This window comes from Corylus avellana, chromosome ca2 (genome assembly GCF_901000735.1).
Source record: "Corylus avellana chromosome ca2, CavTom2PMs-1.0".
Classification (NCBI taxonomy): domain Eukaryota; kingdom Viridiplantae; phylum Streptophyta; class Magnoliopsida; order Fagales; family Betulaceae; genus Corylus; species Corylus avellana.
Window position 1 is genome coordinate 10,623,172 of NC_081542.1, and position 16,450 is coordinate 10,639,621.

General features: G+C 34.7%; 1 protein-coding gene and 1 pseudogene across 1 annotated transcript; one reads left to right on the forward strand and one right to left on the reverse strand.

Annotated features, from left to right (window-relative positions):
• Positions 1–477: 477 nt before the first annotated feature.
• Positions 478–8,407, forward strand: LOC132168750 (probable protein phosphatase 2C 33). Its single transcript, XM_059579785.1, has 5 exons — positions 478–1,825; positions 2,969–3,358; positions 3,451–3,568; positions 7,250–7,473; positions 7,604–8,407. The coding sequence occupies exons 1-5, from the start codon at positions 1,571–1,573 to the stop codon at positions 8,072–8,074; spliced, it is 1,458 nt and encodes a 485-aa protein (XP_059435768.1). The 5' UTR covers positions 478–1,570; the 3' UTR covers positions 8,075–8,407.
• Positions 8,408–9,155: 748 nt separating this feature from the next.
• The window catches only part of LOC132171708 (serine carboxypeptidase-like 20), a 9,396-nt pseudogene continuing 2,101 nt past the window's right edge, over positions 9,156–16,450 (reverse strand).

Below are 16,450 nucleotides of genomic sequence, written 5' to 3' on the forward strand. Positions count from 1 at the left end.
ATTTTTAATGAAAGAGAGTAAAATTAAATCTAGATCATTAAAACAACTATGCAGTAATTTTTTTTTACATCACTTGAGCGAATTATTTTTTTTTCTTAATCAAGCTTAGGAAAAAAAAAAAAAAACCAAAAAAAGAAAAACAAAGAACAAAAGGGCATTGGTGAAAAATATAAAAAACTGAGGAGAAATAGAAGCCAATGAATCGGCAAAAGGCAACGTCGATTCTGAACCAAGTCAAGTCATCCAACTCCCAATTAGAAAGTGTTCATAATTTCTCTTTAAAAAACAACAAAACAACCGAATAAGTAAATAAGTAAAAATAAATTTTATATTTTGCATTTCACTCCTCCTTTAATGTTGTTTTTACTCTTTTACCAATTTATCCTAACCCACTTATTTCTGAAAGTGACAGACAAGGTCTAATCCCTTCAACATTTATCTCTAATCCTCTCTCTCTCTCTCTCTAATCTTTCTGCCTCTGTCTCTGTCTCTGTCTCTCTCTCTCTCTCTCTCTCACAGTTTCTAAAGGTCACGTCTTGAAGAGCAGGTTTTGTGCGATCTTTCTTCTTGTGGGTGGCTGCGATTTCTTTCTTTCTTTCTTACTTTCTTACTTTTCTCTGTTTTTTCGTATTCTACTCTCTCTCTCTCTCTACAAGCTCTCTGTCTCTATCTCTCTCTACACTTGCTTTTTGTGAATTTCTCTCTTAACCCATTTCTTGTGTTTTGTGCTAACGTTCATTAAGGTTAGCCTTTTTGTGCGAAGCTGTAAACTCTGCGGCTCTGTTTTTGGTTGGCATTCTGTGCGGCAAGACTACCTTAGTTTGTGCAAATTCTGGTTGGTTTTTGCTTTCAGTTCGATTGTAATTAAGCTTGATCTGATAAGGAATCACTGGTTGAAGTGATTTGGTTTCATTTTGATCAAAATTGTGGGATTATAGTCGATGGCTTTGTAAAGATTGAAAGGGGTTTGTTTTGGAGATTTGTTATTGCATGTTAGACATGGGAAAAAAGTGGTATCTCCAATAGATCTTACTACATGCCCTTTTTCGCTTTTGAGTCATTTTTCTGATTAAAAGATTGGTAAAAAGGTGGTGGGCAATTTTTCGTGCTTCAACCCCGAAACAGTTACAAAAAGTAACTTTTGCGAATGGTTGGTTGAAAGCTTTGAGAATTCGATTCCGATTTTGATTCTTGCTGAATTCTGTTTTCTGGATTTGGGTGCACACCGGGGAGCTTTTTAATGGTGAATTTGCGGATTGGCATGATAATTAGGCTGTGAGTTCTGAAGGGTCTGTGCCAAGCCGCCGGTAGATTGTGATTCGAGAGAAAAAAGGGCGAATCGGCGTGTTAATCTGATCATTTGGCTGTGAATTCTTCGATTTGCTGAAGAATTTTGATTTAAGAGGTTAAAAGGTGAATCAGCGGATTTATCTTCAGTTGAGGCTGTGAAATTGGAGAGGTTTGTGGGATTTCACCAAAGGGGTTTCTGACGGATCCATCAATTGAGAATAGGGGGTGCGATTGTTTGGCTCCTCTGGAGTGCATATTAAGCATAGTCAGGGCCCTCAGAATGGGGTCCTGCTTGTCTGCAGAAAGCAGGAGCCCTATCCCCGGTTCGCCGCTGTCCCCGGCGGTGGGGTTCAGGAAGCGAAAGAATTCGAAGAAAAGGCTTGGCTCACGGAATTCTTCCTTCGAGTTTCGGAGGGATGAACCGCTACATCGAATTCCGGGGAGGATGTTCTTGAATGGGTCTAGTGAAGCGGCGTCTTTGTTTACCCAACAAGGCAAGAAAGGGACCAACCAGGATGCCATGCTTGTTTGGGAGGTGAGCTCTTCCTCATCTTCACATGCTACAGATTCTTTTTGGGCAAAATTTTTGTTGTTTAGTAGTAGTTAGATTTATTTGTTTTGTTTCTGGTGTAGGATATCAAACATACTATGACTAGAATGCTAATGAATATGCTCTTCTTGCTGTTGCTTTTCTGGCCAATTGAATTGTGGTGTAATTATCGGTAGCTTTGATGATATTTAGCTGATTTATTAATCTTATATCAAGATATTTGTGCAGCTTTTCAATTCTTATCTTATCCTCATAGTTTGCCTTTACGTTGTACAGATGTATTCAGCTAGAGGAAATTCTGCTTTATCGTTCAAGAAAAAGCAGCACGTTTATCTGCAGTTTCTCTAATTTTTCTTCCTGGATATTATCCAATCTTTTAGTTGCTTCAATAAACCACACACTTCTATGCTGGCAAAATTGAGGTTTTTTTTGCCTAGTTCGCATTTGACATCATGAGTCGGTGTCTCAGAACAAAAGATTTGGCTCATCTTCATTCCATAGGGAAATTTATTAGTTATGGAAAACAAAAAAGGCTACTTTGCGCATTTCATGTGTCTTTCACTTTTTAGGCAAACTTGGCATTAAGACCCTTTTGAGTTGAATATGTGTATGAAGTTTGCAATATATGTCAGAAATCAGATGATTTCATCCTTCTAATTTTTTTTTTTTTTTTAAAAAAAACGAATCTGTTATACTGTATCCTTTCAGCATATTTCTTCTCTATTGAGCAATTATTTGCCGTAATGTCTTAGAAAAGACACATTTTGGTACTTATCTAATTGGATACGTACTTGAGACTCACTTTGAAACTGGAAGCATCTCACTCTGTATTTTCTTAATTTATCAAACTCAAATCTTTTTAAAAAATAGATGAATTGAAACATCTGCATCTTCATAATCTTCATTATTCGGCTTGTAATATTACTGCTTTGGCACTGCCTTTTCTATTGTTCTCTGTACCTCTTGATCTTGTTATTATCCTACAGAGTAAGAATATCCAGTAGAAGTAGCTATGTTATATCTTTCGTCATGCTTCTTCCTTTGTATCCTAAATTAGTAGCAGTATTAATATCTCAATTTGCTTGCTGGACTGTCTTTCACCAACTTTTCTTGAACTGTGGGTTTCAGAATTTTGGTTCTAGAACAGACACAATTTTCTGTGGTGTTTTTGATGGCCATGGTCCCTATGGTCACATGGTTGCAAAGAGAGTGAGAGATTCACTACCTCTGAGACTGAGTGCCCACTGGGAAGTAAACATAACCAGTGAGGATGTTCTCAAAGAGATCAGCCTTAATACAGCTGGAAGCATGAACTCTGAAGATACTCCCTTCATATCTGCGGATGAAGAATCCAGGGCTTCCATTGATCATGAGGAAGCAGATAAGCATCCTGAGATCTTTCAGATTCTCAAGGAGTCATTTCTGAAGGCTTTTAGAGTCATGGACAGGGAACTGAGATTGCATCCTGGTATTGATTGCTTCTGTAGTGGGACAACAGCAGTAACTCTGGTTAAGCAGGTTTTCCTCTCATCACCATTGGAAACTTGTTTTCATATTTATATTTTCTGACATATCCTTCATGCTCATGAGCGCATTGGCTGCTTTTTCAGGGTCGGGATCTTGTCATTGGAAATGTTGGGGACTCCAGAGCAGTATTGGGTACGAGAGACAAAGATGATTCTCTAACTTCAGTTCAGTTGACTGTGGATCTCAAACCAAATCTTCCAGGTCTCTCTTTCTCTCTCTCTCTCTCTCTCTCAAAGTTCGTCTCTACTAGTACATTTGATTCAACACTTGTACATTATCACGTTCTTTGTGGTCGCTTGAAATATCTGATATATATTTTAGACATGAACTAAAGTTTATCTTGATTTAGAGTTTCTTTTTGGGTTACTCTCCCATTTATGATTGTAATCTAGAGCTATAGAGATTGTAGAAGGCAGACCCCTGATTTTCATTATTATTCTTTTTTTTGGGGGGGGGGGGTGGTGTGGCTGTTGTCAAAGGTGATGAGCTTTGGTGAAATGAGGTCCTACCAAGGCGACTCTAAAGGTTAAAAGTCAAGGCGCCTTCGGTTAGGCACTTGCCTTTAGGGCCTACGGGAGTGCCTTGCATAAAGTCCTAGGCACTTTTGGTGAGAGCCTTGGTAAAATTCCCTATTTTATAGATGGAATTAGCGTCCCTGAAGAAACTATGTTTAAAGTTGAACAGAACAATTCTGTCCAGTTGGCTACTTTGGTTTGTGTAAGTAATAATAAAAAAAAAAGTCTTGGGCACTTGAGTCATGGAAAGTTGGTTGAGTGAATCTCTTCAAGTAAGCAGAAAGATAAAAATGTAAGGACTGCAACCCTTCTTCCTGTTTCCTATTCATACTTTTTTTTGGACCATTCCAGGAATCTATCTTGCCCCAACCCTTTTAACTTCTCTCTCTCTCTCTCTTTCTCTCTCTCTCTCTGTCTAGGGATTTTTACTTTTATTTTTATTTTTATTTTTATTTTTTATTTTTTTATTTTTTTAAATCCTTGTTTTAATTCAAATCAATTCCCATGGTAATTGTTCTCTCTCTCCAACACTTTTCCTTCTAACTTTTAAATGGGAGGTTTCTTAACATGTACTCTATAGCCCAATTGTTCTTCCTCTTTACTATGTATCAAATTTAAATATAGCTCAAAAAAATTTTGTTTTCTTTCTTATTATGAAAACTCTTTTATTTCGGTCAAAATCTCTTTACACCTCAATTATTTCTTTTACCTCTATAACAAAAACATATAGCAAAATATTCAATCTTATCTTCATTTCATTTTGTAAAACAATAATCGAAATCAGAATTCAATTCTCAAAAGTTTCAATCCACCATTCACAAAAGGTACTTTTTGCAACTATTTCGGGGTTGAAGCATGAAAAATTCTCCACCACCTCTTAACCAAAATTTTTAATCACAAAAGTACTAAAAGGCTAAAAAGGGCATGTAGCATAAAAGAGCAAAGCCATGTAGTAAGATCTATTGCAGATACTGCTTTTTCCCCATGTCTAACATGCAATAGCAAATCTCCAAAACAAACCCCTTAAATCTTCACAAACCCACAGACCCCAACCATTCACAAAAGCCATAGACTATAATCCCCTTAAGGGTGAGGGACTTGTTCGATAGCTGGTGGTTGGGAGGACGATCCCGAAGCGCGGTTGTGTGGAAAATGATCCCTCTGTGTCTTATGTGGTGTATTTGGAAGGAAAAAAATGCTAGATGTTTTGAAAATTCTATTAGGACTATAGAGGAATTGACTCATTTTTTCTTCTTACTCTTTACTCTTGGACAGCCGCTTGGCTAGCTCCATTAGTAATTAGCTTTTCTGATTTTCTCTTTCATTTCTCTCCCTCTTAGGCGCTCTCTGTTTATACTTCCCGTGTATGTGGGTTGCGCCCCTTTGCGCTTTTTATGTATATCAATTACTTATCAAAAAAAAAAAAGGAACGAAATCACTTCAACCAGTGATTCTTTAGCAAATCAAGCTTATAATAATCAAACTTCAAACAGAAGGAAAAACAATTGGCGCAAACAAGGCCTTGCCACATAGAATGCCAACAAAAAGAGAGCCGCAGAATTTACAGCTTCGCACAAAAAGGCCACCTTAAGAACGTTAGCACAACACAAAAAATAAAATGGGTGAAGAGAGAAATTCACAGAAAGCAAGTGTAGAGAGAGAAAACTTGAAGAGAGATAGCAAAAAAAGAGAGAAAGAAAGTAAGAAAGAAATCGCAAATTTTGTAAAACAATAATAACTTATAAATATCATTTTTTGGAAAACAATTGAATTAAATTTGACTTTGTTAGTTTTAAGTTACAATTGGAGTTCATAAATGTGTACTATGTTTAGAAATTGGCTCCTTCATTCAGTTGAGGACCTTTCTGCTGTCGAGTCATTCTATTCATCACTCCTTTATCCCTTTCCTATCCCCAAGGCTATGTGACGTGGTTTTTCCAGTAAAAATATCAATCTCCATGCACCAAATGCTATGGGGACCATGCCACATAGGCTTTGGGGGATGGGAGGGGGAATAATGGGGGAGATCTGTAGCATTACTTTTCTGCTGCCTCGTTCCATGGGAAATATAAGGACTTGGTGTCTTGAGGTCACCTTTCACCCATGTGTGAAGATGAAAAAGAAATGTTGAATTGCTTTTTGGCAGCCCCCCTCCAAAAAAAAAAAAAAACTGAAGGGAATTCCATCTGTTGCAGAAGCTATTCTTACTATTTGAACTAGGAAGGCTGCATCTTGAGACTTCACAGTAAGATAAAGGCCTCATTTGGTAGCCTTATCATTCGGAAGAAACCTGCCGTAGAACTTCTCCAAACTTTACCATCACAGATTTGTTTATCCTTTAGATCCTTTTTGTGTTGTTTGTTGATTGATAATGCAGCCTCCGAGGAATGGTGAAGTTGCTGTCTTTAGAATAATTTCAGTTTTGGCAATGTAAGAGCTTTTCATGAGTGGGGCCAAAGTGCAACATGATTGAAGTGAGAAGTGCTTTAGTAGCAGAAGTCGGGCCAATATGTCCTTATATGGTTTCAAAGCTTATATTATGAGTGCTTAGGGTTAAAACAGGTTTTTATTTGAGTTCCTCTCTTCTTTCATCAATTTCGTTTCTTTTATTTTTCAATATATAGAATAGCAGTGCTTTATTAGCAAAAATATCCTATCATGTCATAAAAGTCCAAAGCATGAAACTGTTCCAAATAGTGGACAAAGTAGAATGTGTTGATCATTATTGAGGATGTTAAGGAACATGTTGTAAGATTGCAAAGGTCAAATCTATGAAAGAGTTGGGTAAAATTTAATATTAGCCCTGATGGGTGTTGACCGAAGAGACATGCATAAGACACCCATGACTGCATCAGTGAGTTCTGTAATGGACCTAACAGTAACTATTAAATATATGATTCAGATGGGAATGGCCTTTAAGCTCAGGGTTGGAACTCTGGGAGAAAATGTACAAGCTCTTTAATTAGTAGGATACGTTTAATCTGGGTTGATTTGGCGTAGTGGTATTGTGTGGTTGTTTGGCAAGAGACAAACATATGGCACTAGGCTTGGATGGTAACATCGAGTCAATGATAAACTGAAGAAACTCCTTGGTAAATAGAATTTGTTGGTTTTGGATATCACGATAAGTGGCTTGCATATTTATTGTTTGTCCATTGTCTTTTATGAGTGATTTGACTTTCTTGATATATAGGTTAAGTTTTTCCATTTACCTTGAATCTTGAACAGGAAATACAAAGGAAAGAATATAGGGATCAATTTTAGTCTTGCTTTGTTGCTTTTTTTTAGTTTGATGTTGGTTTATCTGTTTTTTTCTTGTTGTCAACTTCTTGCTCAAGTCTTTTTCTACTTTTATTTCCATTTACAGCGGAAGCTGAGAGAATCCGGAAGTGTAAAGGGCGTGTTTTTGCTCTTCATGATGAACCTGAGGTTGCTCGAGTCTGGCTGCCAAACAACGACTCCCCTGGCCTTGCCATGGCACGTGCTTTTGGAGATTTCTGCCTAAAGGATTTTGGTCTGATCTCTGTACCTGACATATCCTATTGGCGCCTCACGGAGAAGGATGAATTTATTGTCTTGGCTACAGATGGGGTAGGAGAGCCAACTAATAATCCTTTTGGCATTTGCTTTATTAAGTGGATTAGTTCTTTGTTTTTCCTGCCTTTTGATATCTATTTCTAGTTTCAAATAAAAATCAAAGTCGCTTTTTTTTTTTCAACAGGTTTGGGATGTGCTATCAAACAAAGAGGTGGTAGACATTATAGCATCAGCCCCAGCACGTTCCTCTGCGGCTCGGTTCCTGGTTGAGTCAGCAGTTCGAGCTTGGAGATACAAATATCCAACATCCAAAATCGATGATTGTGCTGTAGTTTGCCTCTTTCTTGACACGAACAGCTCGTATACCGCTTCGAATGCCACGATAAAAGAGCAGCTTACTTCTGTGGAGCAGGTTGCGACGTGCAGTGAGAAAGAAGATCTCTCTGGACCAACCGGTTTGGACCGTTCAGGAACTGTCCGAACGGGTAATGCTCTGCAAGAAGGAAGCAATGGAGTTGCCTCAGAGGAGGAGGAAATGCATACCGACGTGGGAAAAGACTGGTCTGCCCTAGAAGGGGTTTCCCGTGTGAACACATTGTTGAATCTGCCTAGGTTTGTGCCAGGAAAGGAAGAGAAGAAGGCACGGAAAGGATGAAAGGCTGTTACCCTTGTTTTGGAAATACATAATTAATTTTATTCTATTTTTCTTTTTCCTTGTTTCTGTTTAGTTTTTAAATTTCTACAGAAAAGGAAAAAGATGTGCTGGGCCATCAATGTTAAATTTGAACTGGAGAGGTGGCCCTGCTATATTAGCGCTTCTGGGGAAAATTGCTTCTCTCTGTAGTGGGTGGAATTGGAATTTTTGTAAAATCCAGCTCTCCCATCAATTTTCATTATTTTATTTTCTGAAATTTGATGTGTGATTTGTTGGTAATTGTAATGTGGATAATAATTTTGTGATAATAAAGCATCCTCTTTCTAAGTGCAACCTGAGTGGTCTGGTGTTTGATTGTCTTTCTCTGGTCGTGTTCCGATGTGGACTGATCTTAACAGCATATGGCTCATGCACTTGCAAGAAAATCTTTCCCTTTATTTATTTATTATTATTTTTTTTTTGTGGTTTAAATTACTTGACCAAATAGAATACGCACTTTCCAAGTTGCTAATTTGAGATAGAAAACAGATTCAAAAAGTTGCTGGCCTACAATTATGACTTTTTGAAGCTTTCCACTCAATATGTTTGTCCATATCTTTTGTAGCCGAAAGCGACTTCCCTGCCACGTTGCCTACCACTCGATTAGAACTTGTTCGGAATTGCGTTTAAAAAATATTTTTTACAGCTTGGCAAATCGGGTATGTTTGGTAAAAAATTTAAAATTTACTTTTTAAACTTTTTTGTTCCAAGTTGGGATTACGCTGCTAGGAGCTTAAAAAGTTGTGCTAAATATAAAGCTAGTATGTTTAATAAAAAACTTCAAACATATTTCTTTGACTCTTTTACCCTAAAAAATGATTAAAACTTAGTTTTAGGAAAAATTTTAAAAATTAAACTTTTTCTAAAATCCTATTTTTAGCTTTAAAAACTCTATTTCTCACCGCAATCCAAATATACTCTAAGAAAACGGAAGAAGCTCGAAAATTAGGTTTTTACTAAGAAGTTCTCTTTAATTTTTCCTATAAACAAAACATAATATTCAATCAGAACTCTTGGTCATTTATTTTCTAAACACAACTCCTTTTGTTATTTCTTTCATTTATGCTTTAAATGAAGCTCCCATTCATGTATGAGCAATGGAAATCCAAATAATTCAAGCAATAAAGCTGCTCTATTTATTTTACAATCATATTGGTTTCCCATCCAACCAACGGCTATAGAACTGCAATGCCTCTTGTGGCTTGTATTCCGGGACCGTGTGCCCTGCACCCTACACCACAAACTAAATCTCACTAATTTTGGAAAATTTTTTATTACATTAAAAATAACACCTTTTATTTTTATTTTTAATGGTTCACAGACAACATGGTACAAACCTTGACTGTGAGAAAGGTGAGATCATTCTCGTACCGCTGTAAGTATCTGCAACAAAAATGCATCCAAAAAAAAAAAAAATGAAGATTATTTTCGGTTAAATTTTGTTTGTTTCGACGTAAAACTGTTTTTGATAGTAAACATTTTTTTTTTTTCAAACAAAATATTGTTTTTTTATGGTATTTGGTTGTTTCCGTCCTCAACACATTTTCTGTTTTTTGTTTTTATCAGAAATATTTTACGTTAAAACAAACGGAGTGTAAGGAGTGAATTTTACCCGGAAACTTGGGCGTTAGTGACCCAAGCCCTCCATTCATCCAAAATTTTATATCCGAGTGATGCAGTCCATGCCTGAGTCCCAGTAAATGGTACGCACATATCATGGTCTCCGCTGCATGCAAAATTAACCAACCAATTTAAGAGTCGATTGGATTGCTTGGAGAAAATAAGGTCTTCATGATTTGCTCTTTTACCAATTTCAATGGAATTCAAAATTCGTAAAACAAACAAAATTAAACTAATTAAACTCATATTTGAAATTTTATGCCATGTAATTCTATTATTCTGATTAATGATATCTTCAAGAAGCACAATAGCAGAAGGATCTGTCAAAGATATTCCAATCAAAAAAAAAAAAAAAAAACTTAACCCCCTAAACTTTTATTGTTTTTTGCAATTTAGTGTATCGAATTTTACAAAATTTATAATCTCACATTTCCGTTAGGATTTAAATCGTAACATGGGGGAGTGAGAAATTCTGATAATGCCCCTGTATTTTCCCAGGTTTTTTTTTTTTTTAGTAAAAGAATTAATCGTAATTTAAGGGTAATTTTGTACTTTTACAAAGTTTACAGGGGTGAAATGGTTATTTTATCATTTGACGGTCTAATTTAACCTCAAACCCTGATGGGAGGGGTGAGATTGTAAATTTTTTAAAATTCAATATACTAAATCGAGAGTTTTCAAACTTGAAAGGAGATTGCAAAAAAGAATAAATTTTTAGAAAATTAAATGTAATTTTCGTTAGAGAAAAAAAAAAAAAAAAATCCAAGTGTTATACCTGAAAATAAGTGCTCGATATCCTTGGAGGGTTAAATTCCGATGGTAAGGGATCATGCTTCCAGTGTCGTGACGATAGTGTATTCCACGAGTGCACAACACCCAAGGACCCGTCACACTTTCCTGTCAATGTTTTTGTTTTTGTTTCGGTTTTGGATTTCAACTATAACTTTAGCAATAATAATAAAAAAAAATTTTTAAAAAATTAATCATTTAATTTAGAAAAATTTTATTTACTTCTTTTGAATTGCCACTCTTTTTCAATATCCCCCATAAAGTTTAAAATTTCTTAATTGAGTATATCGAACTTTAAATTTTTTAAAAAAATTTACTTTGCCTTCATAAAGTTTCAAGAAATTTTCAATTCAAACCCTCAACGTTTAAAAATTGGCAATGTACCCTGTAATGTTTCAAAAAATTTCAATTCAAACCTTCGTTACTAATTTCCGTCTAATTGGACGGAAATCATCACACGTGCGTCTCACTTGAAATTTTGATGCCCTCTATTCCAATTTTGCCTTCATTAAAAACCTATGAAATTATGTAATTACCCTCATTAAAACCTATGAAATTGAGGGTAATTGCGTAATTTCATAGGTTTTTAATGATGGCAAAATTGGAATAGAGGGCATCAAAATTCCACATGAGACACACGTAGGATGATTTCCATCCAATTAGATGGAAATTAGTAACAGAGGGTCTGAATTGAAAATTTTTTAAACATTAAGAGGGTACATTACCAATTTTTAAACATTGAGGTTCAAATTAAGAAACCCCTGAAACTTTAGGAGTAAAGTGAATTTAACCATTTTTTTTTAATGTCCCCCATTTGTTAAGATTTTTTGTTAAATCCCAACAAAATTTTCAAAATACTCCCAATTTTTTTTTTTGGAAAAAATATTTAAAATTATTGTAAAGATTGAGGCATTAGTATTTTTGAAAATACTATTAAATTCATACCAATGCCTTAATCTTTGCCATTTTTTTTCTTAAAACAAATAGAGGTATTTTGAAAATTTTAACACCCCTCAGTTAGGAATTAACAAAAAATCCTAATGAATGGGTGACATTGAAAACAATTGAAAGATTGATACAGTAAATTGAGAGAAATTGAACATTAAGAGAGATATTCCAAAAGTGGTGACAGTTAAAGGAGAATTAAGTGAAAATTTTCCTTTAATTTATATTATAACACTAATTACGATACCGGCTTCGCATGAATTGCTTTCCTGACCGCTTCCTGGCTCAGCCACAAAGTTGCAACTTGGTCGTCCTACACTTGCAGAGATTATCGATCAATAAAATGCTTTTCCTAAAAGAATTAAAAAAAAAAATCTTTAAAATATATAAATATGCACAAAATATATAGCTTACAACGCAAGGAATGCTGATTCTTTCAGCAATTTGGGGCCATAATTGTACAATGCCATCTATGACAGGTGCCCTCATGGGCCAAGCACGCCCAAACATTCTTTTTCTGACGCCCAGAGGCCTCTCAGTTGCCCCTAGTTGTTGGAAGCTTTGAGGTAAATTACTCGTGTTTCCAACTTTGTCCTTTTGCTCTGTTCCCATCTCGTAGTAGCAAGGCTCAAGGATGTCATATATGTTTAGCCCACTAAGTGCCTATAAAATAAAAAAATAAAAAATAAATATTATTAATCTAACTGGTAATAATATTTGTTTCCATTGCATTTCAAACTTCAATATTTTTTATTAGAAAAAAAAAATCTTCAATATTTCTTTATTATTTCACTTTTTGAATACCATAAGAAAAAAAAAATCTTAGAAACCGTTTTTTTATTTCACAGATATTCCACAATGCTGTTTTAGTAGTCCCAATTAAACATTGTTTAGAACTGTTATGTCAATATTGTGAGATATTTATAGGCTATTAAAACTCCCACTCTGACATTCCCTGATGTGACACTAAAAATTACAATTAGATTTTAGATGGATCACAATTGAATTTTGAATCAAATTATGAGTTTTAGTGTCATGTCAAGCAGTATAGGAGTAAAAAATATGTGTAACGTTTCTCTTTATAAGATAAAAATGTAGTGTCAAACATTACTTGATCTTAATTGCCTAGTGAAAGATATTCTATGTGCATTTAGAAATGGACTGAGTTTTTCTCTAAATTAGGCTGAAGAAAATTTCTCAACATAGTTTATAAAATTGCATATGTTCCTCAAAACACATACTTTTTTAATAGAATTTCTTCCAACTCTTTTAACGCTATTAAAGAAACGTGTGTTTCTTACATGTTCAATGAACACATGGCAATTTTACAGTCTAGGAAAACCAGATCTTTTAGAAAACCATCTCACCTCACTAACTAGTTCAAGGCTTAGATAGCAAGAATTCTCTTGAGAGTCATAGTAGTTCCCTTTACAAGCAGCTTCAACTTTCTGCAAAGATCATTGTGCATTGCCTCAATTAATGGGTTTTTAAGTAATGGGAAATAGTATATTATTGTAATAATATTTTCTTTTAATTATTAATATTGGAGGTTTTAAATTACCAATATTAATTATTTTCACCCACGTACCTTATATATATTGTCTGAGATAAGGCCCATTCCATGTGCAAATGGTACAAGAGCATTGCCATCAAATCTTTCATCTGTCACTCCATTCCCCACCATGTAACCCTACATGAATTTTTTTTATAAATTATTTTAATAAAAAAAAAATCAAATTTAGCCTATTATTATTATTATTAGTCTTTAAAAATGGAAAATCCCAAAAGTGACATACCTTGAAATTGATAATGGGCTCTGCGTGATTTTTAATTCCTGAAGGAAAAATTTATAATTAAATTTGGAAAATTAATAGTCCAAGTAAATATTTATCTAAAATAATAATAAAGAAAAGAGAATAGTTAATTAATACCTTTTACTACTTCGGAAGCAAGAGTGGGCACATAAATTCCGGCATAAGACTCCCCTGAGATATAAAATGGATTTGGAAGGAACTCTGGAAATTGCTTAAACCACTGCTTGCAAAACAATAAAATTGTTACATTAAAAATTTAAAATCTACTCAAAAGTTGATTTAATTATTTTTCATAATATATATATATATATATATATATATATATATATATATATATTACCCAAACAGAGAGTATATTAGTCAATAAAAAATAATTTCTGAGTTAATTAGCAACAAATTTGTCATAAAGCGAGGCTTTCCCACCCGCTCCCTTAACCGCAACACCATTGTCCCCGGAAAGAAACCCAATTGCCTTTCTCGCCACTGTGGGTACCACCCCTCTGCCTTTCGTCTGTCATCCCCCTATCCCATCCCAACCCCTCAACCCTACCTTGACCCTCACTCCTTGTAACACTTCGGTCCTATATTGGGAAGATGAGAAACAGCCAACATAGAGTGGGTGGTTTATAAAGATAGCTCTGGGTGCTAAGTCCTACATTGCCTAGTTACTAGGTAAAACTGAACTTTATAAACCTCCAAATTGACTAGTCATTTTGGGGTAATAGCGAAGATGTGGCTAGCGCTTTTCTTAGGGTCGTTACAAATGGTTTCAGAGCTACCTAGTAACGTCAGGTCATGTGGTACTGGAGCTCTGCATGATGTGGTCCTTGGTCATGACGAGAACTTTAGGGATTTAAGAAGGAGAATTTGTAACACCCCGATCCCATATTAGGAAAATGAGAAAAAGCCCACATAGATTGTGTAGTTTATAAAGATAGTCATGAGTGTCAAGTTCCACAATACCTAGTTACCAGGTGAAACTGAGCTTTATAATGAAACTGAGAAACTCTAAATTGACTAATCATTTTGGGGTGATAGCGTAAATGTGGCTAACGCTTGTTTTTAGGTCGTTACAAATGGTATCAAAGCCACCTGGTAATGTCATGTCATATGGTACTGGAGCACTGCATGACGTACCCCTGACGAGGACGTCATAAATTAAAAATGGGAAGTTTGTAACACCACGGTCTCATATTGGGAAGATGAGAATAAGCCCACATAGAGTAGATGGTTTATAAAGATAGTCATGGGTACTAAGTCCTACATTGCCTAGTTACTCAATGAAACTATGCTTTATAATGAATTTTAAGAAAGCTCCAAATTAACTAGTTCTTTTGGGGTAATAGCGCAAATGTGGCTAGCGCTTTTTCCTAGGTCGTTACAAATGTAACACCCCTGCTTCAAGTGGTATGATATTGTCCGCTTTGAGCTAAGCCTGCACGGTTTTATTATTGGGTTTATCCCAAAAAGGCCTCATACCATTTAGAGAAAGTATATTTCATATAAACACATTATATTTTTTATGCTCAGGCAATGTGAGACGTCACAAGCACCCCCTCTTAAGACCCAGAGTCCTCGTTAGCGACTCTCATGGGCTTGTGCACGCTCCCCCATTTATAGCTCTGATACCATATGTAACACCCATGTTCCAAGTGGTATGATATTGTCCGCTTTTGGCCTAGCCTACACGGTTTTATTATTGGGTTTACCCCAAAAGGCTTCATATCATTTAGAAATAGTATATTTCATATAAATATATCATTTTTTTCATACCCAGACCGTGTGGGGCATCACACCCCTAAAGTGAAACATAGCCGGTTGGTCCTCCCCTAAGCTATCCACTATTGGCTTTGCTCCTGACCTCTTCAATTGCCTCCACTCCTTACAATTTTTGATTAATTTTCAGTTAAAATGACATATTATTCTTTGTACCAACCAAACAATGGAAAAATTTTGAATATTTTTTCAAGATCTTAATCAAATTGGAAAATTAATAATTTTTCCTAAAACTATTTTTTTTTAGAAATTATTTTAGTTCGAAACAAACCCAATTTAAATAGTAACTACACCTACTCAGGTGTTGCTCTTTGAATTATTTTAAACAAGATTGTCAAGTATTATTCTTCGTTTGAAGTGACACAATTATTAATAAAATGATAATAATCTTTCTAAAAATATTTTTTTTACCATATACTAGTCGTGACTCAACTTATGTTCTCCTTTAAACTAATATTCAAATTTGTAGTGTTTCTCCTAAACTAAAGATTGCATTAATATTCACGAACTACGAAAAAATTGCAATATTCTCCCAAATTGGAAAAAAATTAAATTAAATTCAATATTTTATTTTACTAATTAAGGGTTAGTTGGGAGTATAACGTCAGTATTAATATTAGATGAAAGTTGAATAGAATTATGGTATCTAACATATATCTTACTAAAAAGAATAATGCTAGAATCTACATTTTTATCCTATAACTATCTTAAAATGCTGACAACATGTACTCAACCAACCATTGATCAACACTTGTTAAAATAAAAAATTTCAAAAGTTTGTTGGGACGATCACTTCATCATTGTTGGGAAAATAAAAAGTGATATATAACATTAATCTTTTCAAAAAAGTGGGAATAGTACCAAAAATAGAAGAGTTGGAGCTTTCAACACACACACACATATATATATATATATACATATATATATTTTGGGACATTAAACATAGAAAATGAGATATTTAAATTGGGATAGAGATTGCCTGGAGAAGGAAAGTGTGTGTATCAGAGGCAGTTTCCACGTCTCCAGTTATGTGTTGGCTTGAATTTTTCCAGTAAGAGAATCCAACACCAGCAGGTGAATCCAAGTAAATTATGTTGGAAACCTGATCAGAATATTATTATGTAAAAGAGTTATAATAAATTAATGTCAGGGTGAAATTAAAAAAAAGATCATAGACGGAATATAAAATTACTGCAGAATTGTAAATCAAATTTATCTGGTGTCCAATCAATGTTGATAAGCCTACATATTTATATATTTAATTAATTACATGTTAGTCCTACAGATTTAATAATAAATTTGAAAAAAATATATATATAGATGAAGTTGAACCGGAGTTCGACAAAAGAACAAAAAATAAAATTTCTTATATATATATATATATATATATAAA